The sequence below is a fragment of the Xenopus tropicalis genome, chromosome 7 (genome assembly GCF_000004195.4).
Source record: "Xenopus tropicalis strain Nigerian chromosome 7, UCB_Xtro_10.0, whole genome shotgun sequence".
NCBI classification, from domain to species: Eukaryota; Metazoa; Chordata; class Amphibia; order Anura; family Pipidae; genus Xenopus; species Xenopus tropicalis.
The window spans coordinates 27,924,026-27,941,233 of record NC_030683.2 but is presented as its reverse complement, the minus strand read 5'-3'; the positions used below and the strand labels follow the sequence as shown (position 1 = coordinate 27,941,233).

General features: G+C 41.3%; 1 protein-coding gene across 3 annotated transcripts in view; it reads left to right on the top strand.

The window, feature by feature from the left end:
* Positions 1-17,208, top strand: part of slk (STE20 like kinase) — a 49,551-nt gene that overhangs the window by 12,718 nt on the left and 19,625 nt on the right. For 2 of the 3 annotated variants that reach the window (XM_031906451.1, XM_031906449.1), the window contains exons 3-10: positions 1,120-1,168; positions 1,748-1,897; positions 3,226-3,298; positions 3,770-3,964; positions 6,886-6,967; positions 7,103-7,234; positions 7,626-9,287; positions 11,145-11,275. In XM_031906451.1, coding sequence (XP_031762311.1) covers positions 1,120-1,168; positions 1,748-1,897; positions 3,226-3,298; positions 3,770-3,964; positions 6,886-6,967; positions 7,103-7,234; positions 7,626-9,287; positions 11,145-11,275 — 2,474 coding nt within the window. The remainder of the gene's footprint in view (positions 1-1,119; positions 1,169-1,747; positions 1,898-3,225; positions 3,299-3,769; positions 3,965-6,885; positions 6,968-7,102; positions 7,235-7,625; positions 9,288-11,144; positions 11,276-17,208) is intronic. The other variant, XM_031906450.1, reaches the window with a different exon arrangement.

Genomic DNA, 17,208 nt, shown 5'->3' with positions numbered 1-17,208 from the left:
AGCTTATCTGCTTCTGTATGGGGCTCCCCAACCAACATCTGGCCTGAAATTGGGGAGATCTGACAGGTTTGATTTTTCTGTCGGATCAGGGACCACATGGGCTCGTTAAACTGACGGTGCCTATGTCTGTCATTTTAATTCGATCATTTGGTTCAAGGGCCAAATGATTGAATTAGTCCGATATTGCCCACCCGTAGGTTGCCGACCTCACCAAACGAGCGGATGCTTGTGTTGCCACCTTTACCCCTTCCCTTGCGTTATAAATAGACCAGTTTATTCAGAGCTCCCTATCTACCTTTAAACAAACAAACCTTTATTATCTAAGCAGCAGCCTTTGAGCAGTTCTGTGGAATCGGGAAGTGCTAAAGTGAAGCTGCCTTCATATTCTTTCATATTTTTGTTTAGTGCCAGAAATAGCAGCAACCATAGATCTTTATTAAAACAATAAGCAAAAAGTATGAAAAGTTAAAAAGGGGTGTATACTGTCCTATAAAAAAAAAAGTCATTCACAGAAATTCATGCATACTGTGGGAGCGATTTTGTTTAAATGATGTCAATATCCATTCAACATTATTGTATGATGTACAGCAACATTCCATTAATGCTGTTCTAAGTCAATTCAAAGTCTAGTTCAGCTGCATTTTCTGTTTATTGAGTTACAGCTGTGGATTCTGCATGTCTCTAGGATTAAAGCTGCTGTCTGGTTGCTGGGGTCACTGACTCTACACTAGGTATTTGTTTAAATGCCATTATGAAGGATGAGCATATCCAGTTTCCCTTTGGCAAGAGGCAGAACACAAAAGGCAGTCGACTCAATAAACAAACAAACAAAACGAGGACCAGTTTTACTCCTATCTGCAATTCCCTTGATTTTCAGATGTTAAATATCTCAGTAGCTACAGCTTGGTGTTACCTGAATTGCAAATGAAAAAGTTATAATATTGCATTCATAATGACTCTTACTCTTTGGACTCTGGAAAATGTATTGCTGGCTCATATTTACTGCTATCCTTTGCTATATCACGTTTTGCCATTCATTCTGTAAAAAAATTATTTTTTTTATTTTCACAGTTGCCTTTATTGATTATAAATGCATTTTTCTTTTTGATTTGAACACAGATTCTCATAGAATTTTGTGCTGGAGGAGCAGTAGACGCTGTAATGTTAGGTAGGTTCTGGGTTCTTTCTCTATGTAAACCTTATTTAAAGGGGCGATTTAAAGTAAATCTGAAAACAGCTTGGGCTTCATATATCTCTCATCTACAGTGTATGATATTTTGAAATAACACTTCAGCTATCCTTGCTGAGTATATTAAGATTCTACTCTCTAAGCAGCTCACAGGTCATTGTGCAGGTTGATGAGATGTTGTGATATAGAATAATTAAGTTGCAGTTCTGCAGTGCTGTATTGATGAGGGGAGAGGCACAAAGGCATCCCCCCGCTGACCCCTACCCATCCTTGCACATCATTCTGCCTGACTATAGCAGGTGGTAAGGACCACCTTTGTCTGCCAACACTGGACTTGCACTTCAGACTGGATTTTGCTTTGGCTGCGGTACAGAGTGCAGAATGAGGGCAGAGGTGCTGTGTGTATGAGCCCTAAGGGGGGCTTTACTTAATGCTCTTGCACGTCAGCCCTGGGTTTGTGTTTTAAGCAGATTTCTGCAGATTAGACTTCTATAAGAGATGATTTTAGTGAGTAGTATATATGGAGTTAAAGATTAAAACTTATTTTTTCATTTGCAGAGCTGGAGAGGGCACTAACAGAACCTCAAATACGGGTTGTTTGTAAGCAGACACTGGAAGCATTGGTATATCTGCATGAAAGCAAGATCATTCATCGAGATCTAAAGGCAGGCAATATACTTCTTACATTAGATGGCGATGTTAAACTGGGTAAGTGGCGTTCTACTCAAAAAATCTGTATGAATATTTTTGTTTATGTAGCACTTCTTATGTACACAGCACTGTTCAGCAGATTATGTCAAAACAAATTTCAGTCAGTCTATCCCATAATAATAATAATACAAGCTGGATATAGCAGAGGTTCCTTGGTAAGCCTTTGTCCTTTCTAATAATCACACCTCGTATGCATTATAAATTATAAGAATATAATTGGCCACATCTTAAATGTTGGAGACCATAATTACATTTTTCCAAACACAATTTTATTTCATAGAGGAGAAGTTACCAACTAGTTTTACAAAGCTTACTGTGCATTTTCTCTGGTATCCCAAAGCAATGTTAATTTGTTAGAATTCTGAAGAAAAATGTAGTAACAATAAGTTAGGTTGAAAAAAGACAAACACCTATCAAGTTCAACCTTTTATGTCTATATATAACCTGCCTAACTGCTAGTTGATCCAGAGGAAATCAAAATACCCCTTCTCAAGCATCTCTTAATTTGTCTCAGAGGGGGAAAAAGCTCCTGAATATTTTTCCTTTATCCCATCACATATGTTCACCAGAAAGTCTGTCAGTGACTTTTTCTGCTTAATAACACACATTGGAAGCAGACTGATATGTTGTAAAACCTTGCCAAGTCTTAGATCATATGATTTAAAAAGTTATGCTGGCATTTGCATCATTCCACATTTACCACAAACGACTAGACATATTTCAGAAAAAAGAGACCAGATTTACACATTTTACAATAAAAGAAATTCCACTATGGAATATAGAACTAAACCTAACACTTTTGTACAATGTGGGGAGCCCGCAGCTGTTGCTGATGGTCCCGTGGTAGCCCCACAGTGGACTTGTATTCCTCGTGTCTTCTTACAATTGTTTTGAACTGCCCCACTTCTAGACAAGTGTTTACATCCTTTACATGGAAGAAGCTGTCAACTACATTCTGATGTTTTGGTTTGAGAGGTTGCACAGAGTAGAAGAGGCTGTGTAAGGGCCCTGTGTTGGTGAAGTGGATTCAGTTCTCATGTAAATTATAAGGAATTTGAAGAGCATTTTTGCATTCTAGTCTTGCCTTTTCTTAGCCTGATTTTTAATGATATTGCTTATAACCATAGTACTAAATATTGACACAGTTTTAGGAAACTTGTAGTAAACAAAAGAACATTGTTTTTCAAGTTAAACCTTAAAAGTGCTTTATTTTATATGAAACTTTCTTTGCCCTCTTAATGCTCACGTCAGTCACTGAAAATCAGGTTAAAGTGTTTATTATTTTATATTATAAAAAGAGTGTATTCTGTTTGTTTGTCTTATAGCTGATTTTGGTGTATCGGCCAAAAATACAAGGACGCTGCAGAGACGAGATTCATTTATTGGTACCCCATATTGGTAAGCCAGCTTAATGTCTTGGATGGTGATAAAGAATAAATTCTGTGTGTGCAGATTTAACCACAGGCTCCCTGACCTGGATGGATTCTGTTCTCAAGCTAGCCTTGGTTACGTCTACCATGGCCTTGAAGACAGAACCACCTATTTGGCAAAGAGCAGCTACTTGTTCTCTGTTCTGTGAACAGATATTTCTATGCTCGTACACTGGTAAAGTAGTAACACCTAGGCTCAAATGTTTCTCATGATGTATACTACTATGTCACAAACCCTGTTCTGTCTTTGTTCTGTAGTTCTGCCTCTTGGCTTTGTTCAGAGCCCACGTACATGTCAAATAAATCTTACCTATTTACCTCAAATGACTGGAAATTTCCATAACAATGGTTTATAATAGACTTAAATGTATAATTTAAAGATAAATGCTTATTCCTCAAAAAAAAAAAAAAAGTCATTATTCTTTCTCTTTTTCTGTAGGATGGCCCCTGAAGTGGTAATGTGTGAGACTTCTAAGGACAGGCCTTATGACTTCAAAGCTGATGTTTGGTCCCTTGGTGTCACTTTAATAGAAATGGCCCAGATAGAACCTCCTCACCATGAGTTAAATCCAATGAGGGTGCTGTTAAAGATTGCAAAATCTGAACCCCCTACATTAGCACAGCCATCAAGATGGTAGGTGTTTATTATAACTATCACATGCACTTATTTTTAACCTGACAGTTTATTTTTGTTTATTCTTATTGCATAAGGACATTTTGTAAAGACTCTTTCTAGTCTGTATTTAACTGGGATTTCTATAAAATTTCACTGTATTCATGAGTATACACTTTAGCAAAAGAGGAGGAAGCCCTTCAACTAGTTACTGCATTAAGGCTGTTTGTATGATGTCTTCTAACAGGTCACATAAAATAAGGTGGATACAGTTGTGCATAGGTACGAAATTTCACCAGCGAAGCTACCCATAACAACCAATTAGCAGTAAGATTTGACCACTTTGCTACCAGTTGCAAAATGATAGCAAAAATCTCATAAGCAAGTGCACTTGTTGCGTTTTGCAAGGACTACATGACAGGCGCATACGCAGTAAAGTGAAAAGGCGACTTCTCTGTTAAAGTTTGGCTTTTTCACTCTACTGCGCATGCGCGCGCTAGCAAAGCCGGAAGGAGGAAGCGCTGCAACTTCCCCGAGTGACTTTGCCTTTCCTTCTCCTTTAAATAAAATAAGGATAGTTTCCTATCTGGAAGAGTATTACACTGTGTATGCAATGAAAGAGAAATATGGAATCATGTCAGTTTTATGTTTTTGATGATGAGAGGCGCAGAAGTATCTCGAAATACCTGTAGCCCACTTTTGTGACAGTGCTAATACTTGTGGCACTAACAGGAGTCCTGAGCCCCCGCTTATTATGGGGGTAACAGGGAGTCTTCACTCTTAATGGCGTGCCTCCACCCAGGGGTTATGTTGTGGGACTGTAACTCCCACCCTGGGACCTGATCTGATACTGTAGGCTTGCCAGGGACGCCACACAACTCCTGGCACCTTGCCCCTCCCTGGGGTAGTTGCTTACCGGCGGGTAGGTGATCCCTGGTGCAGGAATGAGCCAGATACACAAGAAGCGATGTACCAGATGAATGTCTTTATTTGGGCAGAACCTCTCCAGGAGTGGCATACATTCGTCAGGGCATATACTCCTTATCTTCACCTTAAGAGAACCTACCTCCTGTTGGGTAATCTACGGTACTCCCGCCAAATGATCCCTTTTAGGTGCTCCCCCCGGTACTCACGCCGAGAGACCCTCTCTTAGGGCTCTCCCCGGTACTCTCGCCAGGCTGACCCACCTCCAGAACTCACCCCGGTACTCACGCCTAGGTACCCTCAAAGTAGGACTCCTTCTAGCGGCGGCTTGATACACCTACCTGGACACTTTGGGCCCTGCTCTCCAGCAAATGTATTGCTGGGGGGTCTTAACCCCACTACCACTCCTGGAGGGGCAATGTCCGCCCATTCTAACTTCCACGCCTACATGTCACTCCTGGAGCGACCTATCACCAGAACTGACTATCTAATAACTGAGCCTGTTGTACTCCTCTACCCAGAGGCAGTCCCAGGCCTAAGACCCCACAGCACATGGCTGCATCCCTTTTTATAACCTTACACACCACCCTGTGGCTGTAACCAGAACTACAGGGATACTCCCTGTTAACTACTAATATCCCAAACCATTCCAAGTGTCCCAATTACCATCACCACCCCTAGGGGTGTTCATCCTACAGGGCCCATTTTTGTCAAACCCCTACATACCCTTCAGTGGTTTTTACTTTTGCAGATATTTCAGATAAAGGTTAAATCATCATCAGTTGAACGGTTTGTACCGTATATACTCGAGTATAAGCCGAGTTTTTCAGCACGAAAAATGTGCTTAAAAACTCAGGCTCGGCTTATACTCGAGTGAATATACATATATAATATATATCATTTGTCGCGCTCGCCGCACCCCCGTGTGCTTGGCCGTTCGCTCGGCTGTGTACATGCGGGGGGCTGGGGCCAGCGTGTTCCAGTTAGTCTACCTGCCAATTAGACTGGTCACTACTGTGTGTGCGTACATTCGGGGGGCGGTGGCCAGCGTGTTCCGGTTAGTCTACCTGCCGATTAGACTCTTCGCTACTGTGTGCGATCAGCTGCCATCGCTCATAGGTACATCCAGGCAGAAGGCCGCTTACATGCGGGGGTCGGGGGCCAGCGTGTTCCAGTTAGTCTACCTGCTGATTAGACTGTTCGCTACTGTGTGTGCGTACATTCAGGGGGCGGTGGCCAGCGTGTTCCGGTTAGTCTACCTGCCGATTAGACTGTTCGCTACTGTGGCGCTCAGCTGCCATCGATCATAGGTACATCCAGGTACCAATATAATAGGAACCAGTATAACATTAAATACAATGTGCGAATGAGTGATTGCACAAAAGCTAATCTTTCTTATTGTTCACGCGGGGGTGGGCCTGTGCCGGGTAGCCTATAGATTAGACTGGTGTGTTAAGTTACTGTGGCGTTTAGCTGCCATCAATCAGAGGTACATCCAGGTACCAATATAATATGAACCTGTATAACATAAATACACACAGTGATGTGTGAATGAGTGATCTGCCCAGCATTGCACAAAAGCTAATCTTTCTTATTGCAGAAAGATTTATCTGCCCCTGTATAGCACCCTGCCTTTGGTCAGATGGGAGTGAGTAAAATTATTTTAGGCTCCATCCACCTTTCCCTAATCACCTTTCCCTAATCTGCAGCTGCCAACATAATATATTTATTATTATTCACAGGGGGTAACGCTGAGTGTCCTTTATTAATTATTTGATTATTGAAACTTAGCAGTAGCTGCTGCATTTCCCCTCGGCTTATACTCGAGTCAATAAGTTTTTCCAGTTTTCTTAGGTAAAATTAGGTACTTCGGCTTATATTCGGATCGGCTTATACTCGAGTATATACGGTATATATGGAACTCCTTCAGTAAACTAAGACATCCCAAAGTATTTAATATAAATGCTTTTAGCAGAATATGTAGTGGCTAAACTTATATCTCCTATTTCTAACTCTAGGTCACCAGAATTCAATGATTACCTGAAGAAATGTTTAGAGAAGAATGTGGATGCAAGGTGGACTACCACTCAGTTACTACAGGTAATGAGAGAAGCATACATACATTGAGTATTCATAACATATATTATGATGTAGAACTTTCTGATCTTTGAAATTTCAGATTGACTAATATTGTGCTTCTGTGTATTGTGCTGCTTATCATCTTGACATTTTTAGCACCCGTTTGTCTCTGTGGTAAATTCCAACAAGCCACTTCGAGAACTAATAGCAGAGGCCAAAGCTGAAGTGTTGGAGGAAGTAGAAGATGCTAAAGAGGATGAGGAGGAAGATGAAGGAGAAAGTTCTTTGGTAAGTATGGTATTAAAATTTAAGTTCTTTAGTTTATTCTGTCTTTTTAGAACGTGATCACATATTTTACCTCTCAAAGTGGTCATTTGGAATTGTTTTAATGTCTCCAAGATGGAGATTGGCCCGTTCCTTGATCAACTTTTTATTAACTTCAATTGTCTGGTGTGAGCTTTCAGCATTAGAACCATAGAAGCCAGGCAGATTGTTCCAATGTGCTATATAGCTGCAAAAATGCTTTGTTGGTGCCAGTTGTGGACCTGGAATTCCTAAATATAGATTGTGGCTACTAGATCATATTTTAATAAGCAAAACTGCATAATTATTTCAGAGGTAAACTTCCTAATGTTTTTATTATTATTAACAATATTATATATTTTTATTGTCCTGTTAGCCTGTTCCAGATAAAAGAGCTTCATCAGACCTAAGCATTGCTAGCTTAGAAGACGATAAACTCTCTCAGAATACCTCAACGTTAGAGCCTGTTTCTGAGCAAGTTGTGCCTACTGTAGTTGAAAATCAAGTCATAGATCAAGAAAGTGAAGCAAAAGTAAAGAAGGAAGAAGGAGATAAAAAAATCATTGTGGATCAGGTCGGCAAAGATGCTTCAGCGGATCAGGTCGGCAAAGATGCTTCAGCGGATCAGGTCAGCAAAGATGCTTCAGCGGATCAGGTCGGCAAAGATGCTTCAGCGGATCAGGTCGGCAAAGATGCTTCAGCGGATCAGGTCGGCAAAGATGCTTCAGCGGATCAGGTCGGCAAAGATGCTTCAGCGGATCAGGTCGGCAAAGATGCTTCAGCGGATCAGGTCGGCAAAGATGCTTCAGCGGATCAGGTCGGCAAAGATGCTTCAGCGGATCAGGTCGGCAAAGGTGCTTCAGTGGATCAAGTCGGTAAAGGTGCTTCAGCAGATCAGGTCGGCAAAGATGCTTCAGCAGATCAAGTCGGTAAAGGTGCTTCAGCAGATCAGGTCGGCAAAGATGCTTCAGAAGTAGTTCAGGAAATTCTCGTTGCTGATAAGGCACTCAGTGATGGTGATAATAGAATTCAGGATACTGTCAAGGAAAAGAAAGAAGAGAGTAATATCCCTGTTGTGGAACCAGCAATTGATAGCCAGAAAAAAGAGAGTGAAGACATTTCTTTACTTCCAGAAGAAGGTACTGGAAAGACCATTATTGAAACTGAAAGTCAACATAAAACTGATCAAGCTGATCCTTTATTAGCAGATGATGTTCCTTCAGCAATTGATACACAGAAAGAAGGAAAACCAGAGAATCTTAACATCACCGAAAATCTTGAAAATCAGAGTGATGAAGTTAGTGAGAACGGTTTTATCAAAGAGTCTATAGAAGTACAAAATGAAAGGACAAAGAATATTCCTAAAGAAAATGGTACAATTGAGGTAGCACTTAATGAAATTGCTGATTCAGAGGTGCAGAGCAACCATGGTATAACTTTTGGGAATCCTGAAGATGTTTTGGAAAATGGTGAAATGCCTAGTAAAGATTCTCATGGAAATCATAAGGGTTCTGATCCATTAAATGAAGGTATATGCTCAGATAAAAAGGAGGACATAACAGTTGCAAGCACTGCTTTAGCCAATGAAGTACTAGAACCAGCTGGTCAAATAAATGACGTTCTGCCTTCAGAAGGAGATGCTCAAGTAATGAACTCTGAGGAGTCTAAAGAAACAAACAAAGACATCCATGATAATAATGTAGATGTTCTAAATAAAATTCCAGACAGTGTTTCCCATTTAAATACAGATTTAGAACAAAGTTGTGATAATACTGTAAATGTAAGTGTAGCTGCCGAAAGTTCTTCTGCAACTGTGCATGAACGTCAGCCTTGTGTACCTAGTATCAGTGTTATATCTGCTGATCAGAAAGAGAATACAAGCTCCATCAGCACAGCAGAAGCCTCCAAGTCAGAGCCTGAACATACAGATTCAGATTCTGGGATGGGTTCTACAAATGACAGTGGGAGCATGGACTTGAATTTGTCTATATCTAGTTTCCTCAGTAAAGGCAAAGAATCTGGATCATTATCAGTACAGGTAAGATATCTGCTTCAAGGCAAATTTTAGTAATTTCTGTAATTTTGTTGTGTGTGTAACGTTAGCATTTCTGATTGTGGGAGAAGAATTAAAGATTAAAGACCAATGAAGGGTGGTGTGTGTGAGGTAGAAAGAAGCTGTGGAAAAAGGGAAATGAATGAGGAACGAATTGGGGCGGTGAGTGTAGAATGGATTGGAGTATGTATGTGTAATTATTTATAATATGATTGCAATGGCAAATTAACCTTGACACCTTCCCCATTGAAATCTGGAATCATTTGGCAAAGATTTCTTTTCTTGCTTTCAGTTCAATCCCCTGTACAATATGGAATTAATTACACTTTATCCCTTCTTCCAGTTAAAATCAAGAGAAAATCAAATCCATCCTCTTAATTCCCACTTGGCTTTCCAAAAATATGTTAGTGGGATTTTGTGTAAAATGGTTCAGATTTATTAAACAAAATAAAAAGTATTTGAATGAAAACCATGGCTTAAAGGGATAGTTCATTGTAAAAATGAAACTGGGTAAAACAGACTGCGCAAAATTAAAAATGTTTTCAATATAGTTAGTTAGCCAAAAATGTCATCTATAAAGGCTGGAGTGAGCAGATGTCTAACATGATGGCCAGAACACTACTTCCTCCTTGCCCCCACCCCACCCCCCCAAAGTCAATGAATAAGAGGTTAGAGAGCTGAAAGCAGGAAGTAATGTTCTGGCCATTATAGTTACATAGTTACATAGGGTTGAAAAAAGACCATTGTCCATCAAGTTCAACCCATCCGAGTAAACCCAGCACACAACCTATACTAACCAATCTATACACTCACATACATAAACTATATCTACAACCAGTAATACTAACTGTAGATATTAGTATCACAATAGTCTTGGATATTCTGCTTGTCCAAAAACTCATCCAGACCCCTCTTATAGGCATTAACAGAATCTGCCATTACCACATCACTAGGAAGGGCATTCCCGAACCTTACTGCCCTCACCGTGAAAAACCACCTACGCTGCTTCAAATGGAAGCTCTGTTCCTCTAATCTAAAGGGGTGACCTCTGGTGCGTTGATTGTTTTTATGGGAAAAAAGAACATCCCCCAACTGCCTATAATCCCCTCTAATGTACTTGTACAGAGTAATCATGTCCCCTCGCAAGCGCCTCTTTTCCAGAGAAAACAACCCCAACCTCGACAGTCTAACCTCATAGCTTAAATCTGCCATCCCCTTTACCAGTTTAGTTGCAGTCTCTGCACTCTCTCCAGCTCATTAATATCCTTCTTAAGGACTGGAGCCCAAAACTGCACTGCATACTCAAGGTGAGGCCTTACCAGGGACCTATAAAGGGGCAAAATGATGTTCTCATCCCTTGAGTCAATGCCCTTTTTTATACAAGACAGCACTTTATTTGCTTTAGTAGCCACAGAATGACACTGCCTGGAATTAGACAACTTGTGATCTACAAAAACCCCTAGATCCTTCTCCATTAAGGATACCCCCAACACACTACCATTCAGTAGATAGTTCGCGTTTATATTATTTCTACCAAAGTGCATAACTTTGCACTTGTCAACATTGAACCTCATTTTCCAGTTTGCTGCCCAGTTTTCCAATTTTGTCAAATCGTTTTGCAAAGCGGCAGCATCCTGCATGGAACTTATAGTTTTGCACAATTTAGTGTCATCAGCAAAAATAGAAACATTACTGAAAGCAATTATGTTAGACATCTGCTCACTCCAGCCTTTATAGATGACATTTTTGCCTAACTAACTATATTAATTATTAACTAGTATTACGTTTTATTGTATAATATCTTGTTGTTGATTCACAGGTTCCATATTTTTTTTTTTTTAGGACAATAGAAGACAGAAGAAAACTTTGAAAAAAACACGTAAATTTATAGTTGATGGGGTCGAAGTCAGTGTTACTACGTCAAAAATAGTTACAGATAACGATTCCAAGAGTGAAGAGATGCGTTTCCTACGGTATGTGTACAAATACATAATGCTTTTATTTCTTGAAGTTTACTTGCCTCTGTCTGATATTAGCATTATCACTTTATACTGATTTTCAATGTTGCTTTTAAAAAATTGTCCATAAATAGTCTATTTGTTTTAACCCTTTAAGTGCCAAGGGACGTAGATTCTACGTCCCAGGTACCAAGGGACCAAAGTGCCATGGGACGTAGAATCTACGTCCAATGGCACTGTCGGGTTTACAAGCGCTGCGCTCGCTTTTAAAGCAGCGCAGCGCTTGTAAACCCCTCAGATCCCCCTAGGCAACGAGCAAACATAGACATACTCACCGATCCGGGTCCCCGAGCCGCACCGATCGCGTCGCCAGCCAATGACAGCAGTGGACACGCGTTGATGACGTGTCCACTGCTGTCCCTTTAAATAGCGCCGCCTACTGTCGGCTCCCTCACTCCTGCTGCGCACTTCGGACGAGATGGAGCTCCCCTGCTGCCTTCCTGCTGGATTGATCGCCCCTGATCGTCTGCCTGCCTTGGGTAAGCTGAACTACAACTCTCTACCACTGTTTATTTTGCTTATTTCTATCTCAACTGTCTAAAAAATTTTTTTTTTTTTTTTTTTGCATTTTTTCTTCTATCTTTGTCATTATTACACTTTTGTACACATACACACTGATTTACAACTTTCCCAAGCACACACAGACACTTACACACACACTTACACTTACACTTTTTTTTTTTTTTTTTTTTTTTTTTTCTTTCTTTCTTTTCTTTTCTTTCTGTCTTTGCTTTCTTTGGCAGTCTTTTTTTTTACTAAAACTTTATTTCTGATCTTGCTCTATAATTATCTGATTTATTTGGTTGCATTTTAGTGTTTTTTTGGCATTTTCATAATTGATTTCTGTTTTTGAATTATTCTATTGCACTGTAACTTTTTGTATTGCTATTGGGTGCTGAATTTGCAGTGACGTTGGTGGATCCAGGGCTCTGACCACCGATTTCATTGCAATTATTGTTCTTCTGTTGGTTTAGGTGGTTTTATTGGATTTTACGGTGTTTTAATAATTCAAAAACATTGTTCTTTATTGTGTGTTTAGTGCCCCCAAAAAGGTTGCTTTTGCAGTGACATTGGTGGATCCAGGGCTCTTACCGATTTCATTGCAACTATTGTTCTTTGATTGCTTTTAGTGGTTTTATTCCATTTGATTTCAGTTGTTCTAGAAAGGTCCAGAGGTGCTAAGATTGTTCTGGTAGTTTCTATTGCCAAGGGTTAGGCTGATGCCACACGAGGCGTAGGGCTGATTTTTTCAGCAAGTGGAAAAACGCTTGCCGAAAATTCAGCCCTACGCCTGCTACTTGTTCCTGCACCCGAATGAATGGGATACGCTCGGGTGCAGGCACGTGTAGCCGATATACGCATGAAAACGCGAGACTTTGCATTCTCACGCGTTTTCATGCGTATATCGGCTACATGTGCCTGCACCCGAGCGTATCCCATTCATTCGGGTGCAGGCAAAAAAAAAGGGGTGCATAGAGTGCAGCCCCAATATTATGCATTTTCAGGTTTGGCGGCCATGTACTTATGTGCAACCAGACATAGGTATCGTTTTATTCAGGGGAACTTGCAGATTGATGGTTAGTAAGTTTTTGGTAGTTGCCATGGAGATTTTGGGGAGAAATCTAGGTTTTTTATCTGGTTTTTCCTTGATTTCTGACCAAAATCTAGGTTTGTATCTGGTTTTTCCTTGATTTCTGACCAAAGCGCTGACTTTTGCAAGGGACTGCGGCCACAATTTTCCATGTAGAAAGAGAAGAGTGGCGTCTCTGAATAGCTGAAGGTGTGCACTTTTCGTAAATATATAGATTGTGGGGGTTATCTCACAGGTAGGGGGGGTTAACAGTGAAAAACTGCAGGTAGTGCACATAGAGCGCAGCCCCCAAAATTTCAACTGAAATTGCCCTTATGCATTGCCCCTGTTTGGGGGCATTTGGTGGCCACGTCTTTATGTGCACCCATACATATGGGGTATCGTTTTATTCAGGGGAACTTGCAAATTGAGGTTTAGTAAGTTTTTGGTAGTTGCCATGGAGATTTTGGGGAGAAATCTAGGTTTTTATCTGGTTTTTCCTTGATTTCTGACCAAAATCTAGGGTTGTATCTGGTTTTTCCTTGATTTCTGACCAAAGCGCTGACTTCTGCAAGGGACTGCGGCCACAATTTTCCATGTAGAAAGAGAAGAGTGGTGTCTCTGAATAGCTGAAGGTGTGCACTTTTCGTAAATATATAGATTGTGGGGGTATCTCACAGGTAGGGGGGGTTATCACTGAAAAACTGCAGGTAGTGCACATAGAGCGCAGCCCCCAAAATTTCAACTGAAATTGCCCTTATGCATTGCCCCTGTTTTGGGGCATTTGGTGGCCACGTCTTTATGTGCACCCATACATATGGGGTATCGTTTTATTCAGGGGAACTTGCAGATTGATGGTTAGTAAGTTTTTGGTAGTTGCCATGGAGATTTTGGGGAGAAATCTAGGTTTGTATCTGGTTTTTCCTTGATTTCTGACCAAAGCGCTAACTTCTGCAAGGGACTGCGGCCACAATTTTCCATGTAGAAAGAGGAGAGTGGCGTCTCTGAATAGCTGAAGGTGTGCACTTTTCAGAAATATATAGTTTGCGGGGGTTATTTCACAGGTATGGGGGTGTTTAGACTAAATAACTGCAGATAGAGCACAGCCCCCCCTTATGCATTGCCCCTGTTTGGGGGCATTTGGTGGCCACGTCTTTATGTGCACCCATACATATGGGGTATCGTTTTATTCAGGGGAACTTGCAAATTGAGGTTTAGTAAGTTTTTGGTAGTTGCCATGGAGATTTTGGGGAGAAATCTAGGTTTTTATCTGGTTTTTCCTTGATTTCTGACCAAAATCTAGTGTTGTATCTGGTTTTTCCTTGATTTCTGACCAAAGCGCTGACTTCTGCAAGGGACTGCGGCCACAATTTTCCATGTAGAAAGAGAAGAGTGGTGTCTCTGAATAGCTGAAGGTGTGCACTTTTCGTAAATATATAGATTGTGGGGGTTATCTCACAGGTAGGGGGGGTTAACACTGAAAAACTGCAGGTAGTGCACATAGAGCGCAACCCCCAAAATTTCAACTGAAATTGCCCTTATGCATTGCCCCTGTTTGGGGGCATTTGGTGGCCACGTCTTTATGTGCACCCATACATATGGGGTATCGTTTTATTCAGGGGAACTTGCAGATTGATGGTTAGTAAGTTTTTGGTAGTTGCCATGGAGATTTTGGGGAGAAATCTAGGTTTGTATCTGGTTTTTCCTTGATTTCTGACCAAAGCGCTAACTTCTGCAAGGGACTGCGGCCACAATTTTCCATGTAGAAAGAGGAGAGTGGCGTCTCTGAATAGCTGAAGGTGTGCACTTTTCAGAAATATATAGTTTGCGGGGGTTATTTCACAGGTATGGGGGTGTTTAGACTAAATAACTGCAGATAGAGCACAGCCCCCCCTTATGCATTGCCCCTGTTTGGGGGCATTTGGTGGCCACGTCTTTATGTGCACCCATACATATGGGGTATCGTTTTATTCAGGGGAACTTGCAAATTGAGGTTTAGTAAGTTTTTGGTAGTTGCCATGGAGATTTTGGGGAGAAATATAGGTTTTTATCTGGTTTTTCCTTGATTTCTGACCAAAATCTAGGGTTGTATCTGGTTTTTCCTTGATTTCTGACCAAAGCGCTGACTTCTGCAAGGGACTGCGGCCACAATTTTCCATGTAGAAAGAGAAGAGTGGTGTCTCTGAATAGCTGAAGGTGTGCACTTTTCGTAAATATATAGATTGTGGGGGTATCTCACAGGTAGGGGGGGTTATCACTGAAAAACTGCAGGTAGTGCACATAGAGCGCAGCCCCCAAAATTTCAACTGAAATTGCCCTTATGCATTGCCCCTGTTTTGGGGCATTTGGTGGCCACGTCTTTATGTGCACCCATACATATGGGGTATCGTTTTATTCAGGGGAACTTGCAGATTGATGGTTAGTAAGTTTTTGGTAGTTGCCATGGAGATTTTGGGGAGAAATCTAGGTTTGTATCTGGTTTTTCCTTGATTTCTGACCAAAGCGCTAACTTCTGCAAGGGACTGCGGCCACAATTTTCCATGTAGAAAGAGGAGAGTGGCGTCTCTGAATAGCTGAAGGTGTGCACTTTTCAGAAATATATAGTTTGCGGGGGTTATTTCACAGGTATGGGGGTGTTTAGACTAAATAACTGCAGATAGAGCACAGCCCCCCCTTATGCATTGCCCCTGTTTGGGGGCATTTGGTGGCCACGTCTTTATGTGCACCCATACATATGGGGTATCGTTTTATTCAGGGGAACTTGCAAATTGAGGTTTAGTAAGTTTTTGGTAGTTGCCATGGAGATTTTGGGGAGAAATCTAGGTTTTTATCTGGTTTTTCCTTGATTTCTGACCAAAATCTAGTGTTGTATCTGGTTTTTCCTTGATTTCTGACCAAAGCGCTGACTTCTGCAAGGGACTGCGGCCACAATTTTCCATGTAGAAAGAGAAGAGTGGTGTCTCTGAATAGCTGAAGGTGTGCACTTTTCGTAAATATATAGATTGTGGGGGTATCTCACAGGTAGGGGGGGTTATCACTGAAAAACTGCAGGTAGTGCACATAGAGCACAGCCCCCAAAATTTCAACTGAAATTGCCCTTATGCATTGCCCCTGTTTTGGGGCATTTGGTGGCCACGTCTTTATGTGCACCCATACATATGGGGTATCGTTTTATTCAGGGGAACTTGCAGATTGATGGTTAGTAAGTTTTTGGTAGTTGCCATGGAGATTTTGGGGAGAAATCTAGGTTTGTATCTGGTTTTTCCTTGATTTCTGACCAAAGCGCTAACTTCTGCAAGGGACTGCGGCCACAATTTTCCATGTAGAAAGAGGAGAGTGGCGTCTCTGAATAGCTGAAGGTGTGCACTTTTCAGAAATATATAGTTTGCGGGGGTTATTTCACAGGTAGGGGGGGTTAACACTGAAAAACTGCAGGTAGTGCACATAGAGCGCAGCCCCCAAAATTTCAACTGAAATTGCCCTTATGCATTGCCCCTGTTTTGGGGCATTTGGTGGCCACGTCTTTATGTGCACCCATACATATGGGGTATCGTTTTATTCAGGGGAACTTGCAGATTGATGGTTAGTAAGTTTTTGGTAGTTGCCATGGAGATTTTGGGGAGAAATCTAGGTTTGTATCTAGTTTTTCCTTGATTTCTGACCAAAGCGCTGACTTCTGCAAGGGACTGCGGCCACAATTTTCCATGTAGAAAGAGAAGAGTGGTGTCTCTGAATAGCTGAAGGTTTGCACTTTTCGTAAATATATAGATTGTGGGGGTTATCTCACAGGTAGGGGGGGTTAACACTGAAAAACTGCAGGTAGTGCACATAGAGCGCAGCCCCCAAAATTTCAACTGAAATTGCCCTTATGCATTGCCCCTGTTTTGGGGCATTTGGTGGCCACGTCTTTATGTGCACCCATACATATGGGGTATCGTTTTATTCAGGGGAACTTGCAGATTGATGGTTAGTAAGTTTTTGGTAGTTGCCATGGAGATTTTGGGGAGAAATCTAGGTTTGTATCTAGTTTTTCCTTGATTTCTGACCAAAGCGCTGACTTCTGCAAGGGACTGCGGCCACAATTTTCCATGTAGAAAGAGAAGAGTGGTGTCTCTGAATAGCTGAAGGTTTGCACTTTTCGTAAATATATAGATTGTGGGGGTTATCTCACAGGTAGGGGGGGTTAACACTGAAAAACTGCAGGTAGTGCACATAGAGCGCAGCCCCCAAAATTTCAACTGAAATTGCCCTTATGCATTGCCCCTGTTTTGGGGCATTTGGTGGCCACGTCTTTATGTGCACCCATACATATGGGGTA